The sequence below is a fragment of the Schistocerca serialis genome, chromosome 4, assembly GCF_023864345.2.
Source record: "Schistocerca serialis cubense isolate TAMUIC-IGC-003099 chromosome 4, iqSchSeri2.2, whole genome shotgun sequence".
Lineage (NCBI taxonomy): Eukaryota > Metazoa > Arthropoda > Insecta > Orthoptera > Acrididae > Schistocerca > Schistocerca serialis.
Window position 1 is genome coordinate 485,275,597 of NC_064641.1, and position 10,890 is coordinate 485,286,486.

General features: G+C 43.0%; 1 protein-coding gene across 1 annotated transcript; it reads left to right on the forward strand.

The window, feature by feature from the left end:
• The first annotated feature begins 8,061 nt into the window (after positions 1-8,061).
• On the forward strand, positions 8,062-10,145 carry LOC126475194 (cuticle protein 38-like). Its single transcript, XM_050102843.1, has 2 exons — positions 8,062-8,092; positions 9,836-10,145. The coding sequence occupies exons 1-2, from the start codon at positions 8,081-8,083 to the stop codon at positions 10,067-10,069; spliced, it is 246 nt and encodes an 81-aa protein (XP_049958800.1). The 5' UTR covers positions 8,062-8,080; the 3' UTR covers positions 10,070-10,145.
• Positions 10,146-10,890: the final 745 nt, after the last annotated feature.

Here is a 10,890-nt window from a genome sequence, read left to right on the forward strand (position 1 = left end):
CTAAAGGAAAAACGAAGAAATTTGTAACAAACTACAGAGGTCCTTATCAAATTATTGAGATCACGTCACCAGTCAACGTTAAATTGCAACTGCCCACCCGAACTACCATTGTCCATGCAAGTCGTTTAAAACCTTTTAAGGGCGCTCCAGATGTAATTCCTTCAACAATAGTGTCTGCTTTTCCGAAGGGTGGAGGAAGTTCCCGTAAAGGAAAAAGAGTGGCCACGCCAGCACAACATACAGACATGGCACCATACAATCTTCGTTCAAGGGTGCGAATGTCCTAGTTGAATCTTAGTAGACTATGGACAGTATACAAATGTAAATAATTAATAAATTATAATGGTTTATTTTTTAAGAAAGAAAAGTTGAACGTACAAACAAGTAGATCTTGTAGTTAACAATGTATTCCTTCTTTTCTTTGTTTTCGTTTTTACTAGGTTGGTAGGTTCATAACCATGTTGTTTGCTTTTTTCAGAAAATGCCATGCAAGCATTTCCTACACAAAACCTATCCTACCTCAAAGACTCCCTTGACAGTTCCCTTCTGAAGTCATAAACTCACAGCAAGGCAAAATTGATGCCAATGTTATGATGCAACATGTCTTACACTTAAAAGGTGAACACAAAACTAAAATTATAATGCTAGGAATGGGTATATCTGGAACCTTTGTGTTGGTGTTTCTGCTTTGTACAGTTTCCTGTTATTTAAGACGAAAAAATAAGCCAAATAATAATATACCACTTCATCAAATCCCTGTTAACTGGATACCACACTCTTAACTGGTGTACTTCAGCAGTTACTTTTGAGCATTAGTGTATTAATTTTGTTTATTGTACTTCATTCTTTATTAAACAGTCTCTTGTTAAAATAAACAATACTGTAGAATAGATATTCTTGCATTAGTATAGGGTAGATTAAACAGCTGTTGCTATGTAATTTTCTAAGTGCAAAATCTGTTTTTAGTTTATTCATTGTCATCAAGATTTGTTACACTTATTACAACCATTTATGTAAGAACTATGTGATTCATGACCGTACAGTGCTTTTGTAAAGTGATAAAGTATTTTCCACGTACTTAATGTGAAGCGTGTGCAATCTTCTAAGTCGAGAGTTTTCAGTGCTTGTGCTTTTTCCGTGTGAAGAGTGGAGGAATGTTGAGTGTTAAATTCGAGGGCGAATTTCTCCGAAGGGTGGAGGAATGTTGAGTGTTAATTAAGTAAATAAATTAGTGAAATCAAAGTGAACTAAGAAATTAGAATATAAATGGAAAACTTGGTTTAGTTTAGAGAGTTACATACTGGCATTCAGCGGGCAGAACAGAAGAAACAATGACCGTGGAGTCAGCGAGTTCCACATAAGCGGGCGCTGTCGATTCAGCCGTCAGGGCATCGCCCGACCGGCTCACGTGTTTCTAAGTTGTCGCATGAGCAAAGGCCCTCGCCTACATTCCAAGAGCCAATGACCGACGTTAAGAAGATTCTTCGAGAAGCCTTTCAACGTGACGGAAGAAGCAATGACCGGCTCACGTGTTTCTCAGTCGTCACATGCGATCAGAGGCCCCCGCCTACATTCCAAGAGCCAATGACCGAGGTCAAGAAGATTCTTCGAGAAGCTTTTCAACGTGACAGAAGAGGCAATGGCCGTGAAGTCGTTCACCCCCAGTGAACTGAAGTGAATAAATACGCGAGACGCGGTGGGCCCGACAGATGAAGACAGATGAAGTCGGGGACGAAGACGAAGACGGAGACGGGCACGGAGACGAAGACGAGAGACGAAGGAAGAAAAGAAGAGTAGCAGTAGTTTTCAGTCAGTTTCGGTGCTGAAGACCGTCATGCAAGAAGAGATTGCATCATGCACAGACGCACCAAGTCCGCCGCTGTAATGGAATAGCAAGCAGCAGCCGCGGCGCCAGAAGACAGAAGTTAAAAGGTATTGGAAGTCTGATTTTTACGTACCCGGGTGACTCGTGAGGACGGGAAGGAGACGGCCTCACCTCAGCAGTCACCTGTGAGCTGGGATAAAGACCTGACAGCCGAAGACTGGCAAGCGGGAGTCCGTGGTTCGAGTTCGGGACACTGGCCTTGCCCCGCCGCGCCGCTCCGCTGGTCAACGCACAACACACGCGGCCGCTTAGAGAAGAGAAACATTGGGACGCCACATTCAAGGTATCACCATCCGATGCACAACGTCGCTCGCAATAATTAAACGGGCCACCTCGCGCTGCGCGTCTCCGGTCAGCTGGGCGAGACGGCGACACGAGATACACACCGCTACGCGTAATCAGACGCCGCCGCCGCCGCCGCCGCCGCCGCTGCCGCAGCAGAAGGCTACGCAAACGACACGGCTGCCGCGCTCCGAACCAGAACGTCCCAGTAAGATACAGTTGTACGAAACTTTCAATAAAAGTTATCTTATGTAAAATGATGTTTCATTCGACCTCATACCCGAGCCAAGGAAGAACCCACCCTACCCACATGTTGTTAAGAGAGAAAAGTTAATTTATTTAATATTTTCACCCTGACAGAATGCTTTAGAATGCTCATCCTGACAATTGACAGCATCCAAAGAGAAAACCCAGTTACATTGAGTGACAGAACTGTCACATTTAGTAACACAACTGTTACATTTAGTGTCAGAAGCCGTTTTAGTTGTTACAATTGGTGTCTTAGTTGTTACAGCACTGACTACTCTACACGAACGCCGCTGCTCTCCATCATTAAGTGAAGGTCTGAAATTTTGTATCCTCACTACTCTATTAACACTGTGGATCCGGAATGCTGAATTCCTTAACGATTTCCGAAACAAAATGTTCCATGCGTCTAGCTGCAGAAACCATTCCGCGTTCAAAGTTTCTTAATTTGCATCGTGCCGACATAATCACGTTGGAACCCTTCTCACAGAAATACCCTGAGTGCAAATGACAGCTTCGTCAATGCAGTGGCTTTTTATACATTGTGTACACGAAACTACTGGCATCAGTACATGTACATATCGCTGTCCCATGACTTCCGTTACCTCAGTGTATGAAAACATTTTGGAAGCACTAAACATAATAACATTACGCCACTGTTAACAATTTACAGATTATTAAATTCAGCCGCGGCGTTATGTGACATCGGGCCCCTTCTACTGCCTGCGACAGACCACTGTCACTTATTGCGTTGTTATGCGAGCATCTCTTGCTCCACCATACACTGTGCCTTCTCGCTTCCTCCTGAATCTTTTTTTCCCCCTCTCTAACAATATACATACAACATATACAACATTATGGTACTGTACACTATCGTATCCACACCGTTGAAGCATACCCGTGGCTGTAATTCTACACATAATGAGTTGAGGTGACACGACAAGTAACGTACTATGCAATATTGCTTGGCTTTTTAAAGAGCCTCCTACTCACTTCTATTAGCTATTAGAAATCGGGTATAATTTCTAGTCTGTATTTCTATACACACTAATTTGTGTTGTATTGTATTGTATGGAACTTGGGACCCAGAAACGAGGGAGAGGCTTCGTCCCCGCCGTAGTCCAAGGTGGTACACAACCCCACAACAGGCTACAACAGAACCCTCACCCCACCGCCACCCTACGCCGAACTCAGGATTATTGTGTGGTTCGACCCCCAGCGGCCCCCCTGGGGACGTCTCACACCAGACGGTTGTAACCCCAATGTTTGAGTGGTGGAGTAGTTATGGTGTACGCGAACGTGGAGAAAGTGTTAACTGAGCAATATCCGACATGTGTAACTGACGCGGAATAAGGGGGAACGATGGCCGTTATGGAGGAGCGATTCTAGGCTCTTCAGTCTGCATTGGCGTGACCGCTAAGTTCGCAGGTTCGAATCCTGCCTCTGGCATGTATGTGTGTGATATCCTTAGGTTAGTTAGGTTTAAGTACTTCTAAGTTCTAGAGGACTGATGACCTCTGGTGTTAAGTCACATAGTGCTCAGAGCCATTTGAACCATTTTTTAAGGGGAACCAGCTCGCATTCGTCGAGGCAGATGGAAAACCGCCTTAAAACCGTCCACCCACTGGTCGGCACACCGGATTTCAACACTAATCTGCTGCGCTGTTAACAGGATTGACAACGACATACAAAGGTGCCAGCTTACAGTACGTTGAAATTCCTTAAAGCCGTAATATCACTTGATAATGGCCTAAGGCCAAAACTGCAATAGTGTGTAATAAAAACTTATAACAGTAAGTGATACGCAAACAGTTACTGTATTATTTGATGTCATCAAACCATTAAAATGAAAATTCGTCTTCAAGCTCCACCTTTTTCGAAAATGCTGAAGACGTCGGAGATTAGTAGGTACTGATATATGTGACAGGGCAGACGAATGGAGAACGTTATCAGTCGGAGCACTTTGCGATAGCTATAAATCTCTAATAGACACGCAGGTAAAATTGAGAAATGGTGAAACTGTGAAGCTGTGATGGCTGGTCGTGAAGTGTGACTCATCTGATAAGAGCACTGAAAACGAATTTTCGAATCTGACTAACGGCCTGCCATACGCCTTTCAATCTTTCAGAAAATCCAGAAGAACGTATACTCCGCTGCTGAGGGAAAGATTTAGTCTGAACTAAAGAGCTAATACCACAACGATTAGCTACACTAGACGAGCTGTAGTGTGAACTAATAATCAGCCTGTTTCGGTCGGTAACAACAAGCTAGAACAACCACAGACTGAGAAATATATAACTCGTGGGTGAAATTTATCGAGACTGCTGCCTAAATCGTGTGCCTGATAGGGAATGCAACAAGTGAAAATAAATTTCAGGAAGAAAATCAATGAGTGAAACGAATAGATGCCACGATTTAAGGCTCGTAGATGAGATAGCCCTGCTAGGTTAAAAAAAAAAGATATACCACAGTTCAGCTGACAACTGAGATACAAAAGATTCGCAATGTAGAACACATTTTAAGGAACAGAAAAGGATAGACGAAAATAATCAACTTACAGAGTAGTAAAACTGGTGAGAGCAAAGTGGAAGACGCATGTAAGGTGTGCTCGCGAGATAGACAGTTAACATTAAATTACCCAACATCCTTAGACAAAGAAGATCTGCTTTGTAAAATACCACCTTAGCTTTGAGGAAACAACCTTGGCAGATAGCATGTCACGTGCACAATGTTGTGCAGATGCAAAACTTGGAGAAAAAAGAATTAAATAAGTGCATAAATTGCGTACCGAATGAGTAGTTAGTATGAAGAAAATTCAGGAGAACACATCTGATTAGAAAACTTACGATCAGAAGTGAAAGATTATTGGATTGTTCGCCAACACATGCAGGGATATTTAGCGTACTACTGCAAATGTAAGTCGACAGGAAGCACTGTAGCCGCGCGGGATTAGCCGATCGGTCTTAGGCGCTGCAGTCATGGACAGTGGGGCTGGGCCCGGCGGAGGTTCGAATCCTCCCTCGGGCATGGGTGTGTCTGTTTGTCCTTTAGATAATTTAGGTTAAGTAGTGTGTAAGCTTAGGGCTGATGACCTTAGCAGTTAAGTCCCATAAGATATCACACACATTTGAACATTTTTGAAGCACTGTAGGGGTACATAAACAACAGAATAGCCAGGGGACTGGGAAGTGGCACAGGGCTCATGTACTAAATCTGTGGGTAAGTCAACTGTGATAATCCTTATAAACAGCCACAGGATTCAGAATATCGAAAAGTTGCTAATGATCCCTCCCCAGACGTACAATTCGAGCACTTACGCATATGGTGCACATGTTTCGCAAAAGGCATCACATTTGTAGGCTTGGATGGATTCTTGTTAGAAAGTTGGTCATTACAACACAAAAACTTGGCCAAAGGGCTCTCGACTAATAATAGCTGACACAACACAATTTAAATTAATTAAAATTCAGTCCTGTGGAAGATGGTATTCAGCAATAAACACCCTTCCACTTGCCCGTGAGATGGAAGACTGCTTTATATTCTACCGTCCTGTTTGAACGCTGGTACAATCATTGGAACCTTCACCATTTGTTTCCCGCTAAAGATCGCATTTTCCAAGCCGCGTGGGACTAGCCGAGCGGTCTAGGCGCTGCAGTCATGGACTGTGCGGCTGGTCCCGGCGGAGGTTCGAGTCCTCCCTCGGGCATGGGTGTGTGTGTTTGTCCTTAGGATGATTTAGGTTAAGTAGTGTGTAAGCTTAGGGACTGATGACCTTAGCAGTTAAGTCCCATAAGATTTCACACACATTTGAACATTTTTTTGCATTTTCTAAACGTCTGTACACAAACACTGTTCGATACAAAAGCCTGTGAATACCTGTACGACAGATATACTCATCGCTACATTGAAAATGAAGGCCCTGGCTCGTAACGGGAGTGACTGTCGGATGTCATTGAAAAGAATATCTTCCTATGGGCGTCCTTGAAGACGTTGGTGTATGAAACCCCAATATGAACTGACGAGAAACTGGTTCGTAGAATCTGCTTGTCGTATCAGAGATATTAGAGTAAGGGTGACAAACCATTACACTCAACTGATATAAAAGCATTGAGATTAGGATGTAGTCACTTTCTACACTTGCGACGAGCTTAGGCTGTGGCTGTAAGATGTAACTTGTAATATCTTCTTATATGTGTGTAATTGCGATCCTTAAAAGTTGTCTACTGTATGGTCAACTTCCATCATTTCATGGGTACAACGAAAACCAAGTATAGTCAAATTTTCCACTTGGGCTGGTTTTTCGTTGTACTGATTAGCAGGAGTTGTTCATTGCGATAGCTCCACTATGCTGGAAGTTCGTTCCATGATTTAGGTTTCATGAATCTGTTACTTACGAGCTGCTGCAATATTTGTGCCCACTAATCGATTATATGCGTAGTCGCTCCTCTTCTGCATGGTATTCTACTGCACTGGTTTATACCACTTAAGGTCTTTAAGTCTAGCGGGGCTGAATCTATGGAACTACAAATATCTGCGGTCAGGGTTTGTGCCAGTGATGACAATAAGAAAAACCGAACTGAATTTTCTCTGCAGACGCGTGCCTTTTAGCAGGTAATCTTGCAGTATCTTGCAGGCTTGGCGAAATACATTTAAAATGCATATTTCGTGTTTTAATCGAGCCACGACAGTTGTGCTGTGGAGCTCGCAGTTTTGTTTCACTTGGGACAGACTCGAGTTTTCTATTTGGTATAAAGATTCGTAACCGAAATTAGTAGAAAAATTCTCATCCATCCGGAATTTTCTTGCTTGCAAGAAGAATCTGAAACGATTTGTCTGGTTGACATTGTCGTAAGCACCATGTTTTCTGGAAACACTGATTTTGATGTTCTGTGTAAAGAATCCGTACCCTTTGCACTTAAATAATATGAGATTAATTTCATATCACCAATCATTTTTTACATTTCATTACTTAATTAAATTAAATTAAATTGTTCTTGCACTGATGCCTCGTATATCAATCATCGTGCCTGCAGCGTAATACTTACTTCGATGAGAGCCATTTCTCATTTCCTTTACATACAATACTTTATTAAGAGTTTTTACAGCAAAGTATTCTGATTTATAGTGGAGAGCCCAATCATAGCACATTTGTTATTAGCAGTAATCTACAAATTGTTCATTGGTAAAGGAGTAGAGTCAGTGGTGAGAAGTTCGCTCACTAAACACTAGTGAATTATTTCAGATGTGAAAATACATCCATTGCGTGTACTATGATTGTCCTTCATGGGACAGATAGATTAGGTCATGACATTACTTTTTGAGGGCACTACTCATGTTCCAAAGTGAGCATCGTTCCTCAGGGCTATCGTGTGTGGAACAGTTATGTCCATTTGTAAGTTTTAACGTTCTGACAGCATATACGCTTAAGGTCTGGGACACCCTGTATGTGACATCTCTCATGGCCTCTGGCTTATAATGTGAATTACGGGAGTGACGTTCTCTACGACAAGTGTGCGGCCAGTAGGTGCACCGCCGGACTCGGCTGTCCAGGGTCCGCTGCAAGAAGCAAGGCCGAGCGGACGGTCGCCGGGCGTGGCTCTGCAGGTATATAAACCCGGACCGTCCTCTGGTCAGCACAGTCTGCACCGCCGACACAACACACGCAACATGTACAAGCTGGTGAGTCGCTGGGGAGAGTCGTCTCCAGCTGGCTTCATTCGCTTTACTTTACTTCCATGCTACACTTAGCTATACTGGAAGGCGTACGTATCATTCGTAGCAAAAATTTCTTACCGAGTAGTGAAATCTTCGTTACCTATTTTGGTCACCGATTATGAAATATGTTGCTTAAGTTCGCTGTCTGCATCTTATTTATGTCGAAACAGCCCTTGCAAAGGTGTCAAATAGATAAATAAAACTGAAGAATTTCATCTTTAGCGGAGCTCTTGTTTTTCTCTGCTTCAGGAACATAGTTTCTGAGCGACCGTCGGTCCCAAAGTCCGTTTCGTGTACAATCTAACTTTTACAAGTATGGGTAGTAGTTGCCACGTTGTTTTATAACATAACGTCTCTGCAAATGTTGCAAACTAGGTGCTACAGTTGACTGACGACGTTATCACACACAGACAAAACGTAGACTGAAAATACATCTTGTTCATCCAGAAAAATTCTAACGTACAATCGCTAAATTTACTGATTGCCAGAATGCATAAGAACACATCTTGAAGGAACCGCTAACTAGTCTCACTCTTCATTTTGCAATATGGTTTGGAAATGATACGAAAAGTTAAAGAGTAAAGAGCACTGTTAACTTGGTATTGCTTCACATATGTTTTTCAAATTCACTAGGTCTCGCCGCATTTCTCTGAATTATTTGTCTGGTATTATGTTTCAGTGCTAACAGTTACTGCCTAAAATGAGAAAAGTGAACACATTGATACAAATGTCTCGGGATCACTGAGACAACTGTTTCATTTGCGCTTGCTCATTAGGGTCCTACTTGTCTGTAACATCCCTGTAACAAAATTACTCCTTTGTGTGTCACTGGCACGTAATGTGAATATATTCTTCGGAGCTAATTTTCCTGAAATTGCCAGATACTCTAATTATAAAATCTGCACCGTGTACAAATAAACATGCGCTTCCCACTACAACTCTAATTTCTTCATTTCCACGGGATTTTATTCTTTTTGCTATGGCAGTTGTAAGACTGGAATGAGGCTGCACCCGAATGTTGTTATAGTTGTTTGTGAATCAGAGCATAGTATTAAGCTTTGTAGTGATTTTTCGAAATTGAGATTCGAAGTAGTATGCTTATGTGATGTCGTCAATGTGATAGTTGTATACTGCAGTACATATTCGTTACTTAGATAGTTGTTGAGGCTGTTGGTAGTTGTATTAAATACAGTCGATGAAACTTCGTGAATTTTTCACCTAAATAACAGCTGGATGATTTAACCTTCTGGCAGCTTCGAGAGGGCATTATTGTCCAGCATTGGTCCTTGAATACAGCGTACTGTGTTACGAGACGCAAATAGATTGCCGAATGTGAAGGTGCAAAATTTGTTTCACGGGCACGATAACTACACTTGGACAGATGCCACTGCCAAGAAGTTACAAATCAACGCACTCTCCACTGCAGAAATAAGATTTGGTCTTTGGATACGACATAAAATCATTAAAGTTTTCTGCCTGATTCTTGCATTGTCGCTCATATTCGCTCAAGACAAAACATTTGCCCATACAGGACAAGGATTGGAAAGGAAATCTGGCGTGTCCACATCAGGGGAACGATCACCTCTTATGCTTTACACTATTTAGGGAACAGAGGAAATCATAAATCTCACGCATACGAGAGGTGTCTGAATCCACGAGAACGGTGTTGGAACACAGCGACGTGAGACGCGTGCTGTGTGCTTACAGGTGATCCTGCCGCTGCTGTTCGCCGCCGTGTCGGCCGGCTACCTGGGAGGCGTGGCCGTGGCGCCAGCGGCCGTCGCCGCCCCCGTCGCCTACGCCGCCCCCGTGGCCTACGCCGCCGCCCCCGCCTTGGCCGTGGCCCCCGCTCTGCGCGCCGCCCCTCTGGCTGTCGCCGCCCCCGCCATCGCCGCTCCTCTGTCCTACGCAGCTGCGGCTCCGATCCTCAAGATCCACTGATCGACAGGATTACTGCAGACGTAGAACCATTTGTAAATACGTAAATAATACGAAATACATAACCAAACAAATCTAATTTATTTTGTGTTCTTTTTCACAATTGCTCCTAAATATCGTCCTTCTGGGATTCTGGGAAAATAAGCACACTGTATCTAATGTTACAACAACATGACCTGAGCTGTCACTTTCAAAAATAATTAACTCTGATGCTATTCACTGACTCAACCTGTCCCTCACCTTGCGGTAGAACGGGTGATAATCATTCAAATGGCCAGAATAATCCTCTAGCAGTATTATTCACTCTGGATGTTTACGTATCTGGCCTGATTACAGGCCGCGGTGGTCTAGCGGTTCAGGCGCTCAGTCCGGAAACGCGCGACTGCAACGGTCGCAGGTTCGAATCCTGCCTCGGGCATAGATGTGTGTGATGTCCTTAGGTTAGTTAGGTTTAAGTAGTTCTAAGTTCTAGGGGACTGATGACCACAGATGTTAAGTCCCATAGTGCTCAGAACTATTTTGAGCCTGATTACATGGCAATGACAACCAAAACTGCAGACTTGCTAAATCACTATCGCACGATGTATCATATACATTTTACAGGTATTACTTTATAGTTCGATGTGATGTGGTACAGCAATTTGAGTTTGTTGTATGGAAATATTTAATCTGTCTTAGCTCCAGTATATCTAGCACTATAAAAGTGCTGTATAGATGTTCTTCTAAATGATTGTCATTGCTTACAGCCCAACACAAAACTAGGTTCAGAGTGGTAACATACAATCCTCGTACTGTGGGAAAGGTCATTTCTAATCACCTCTAGC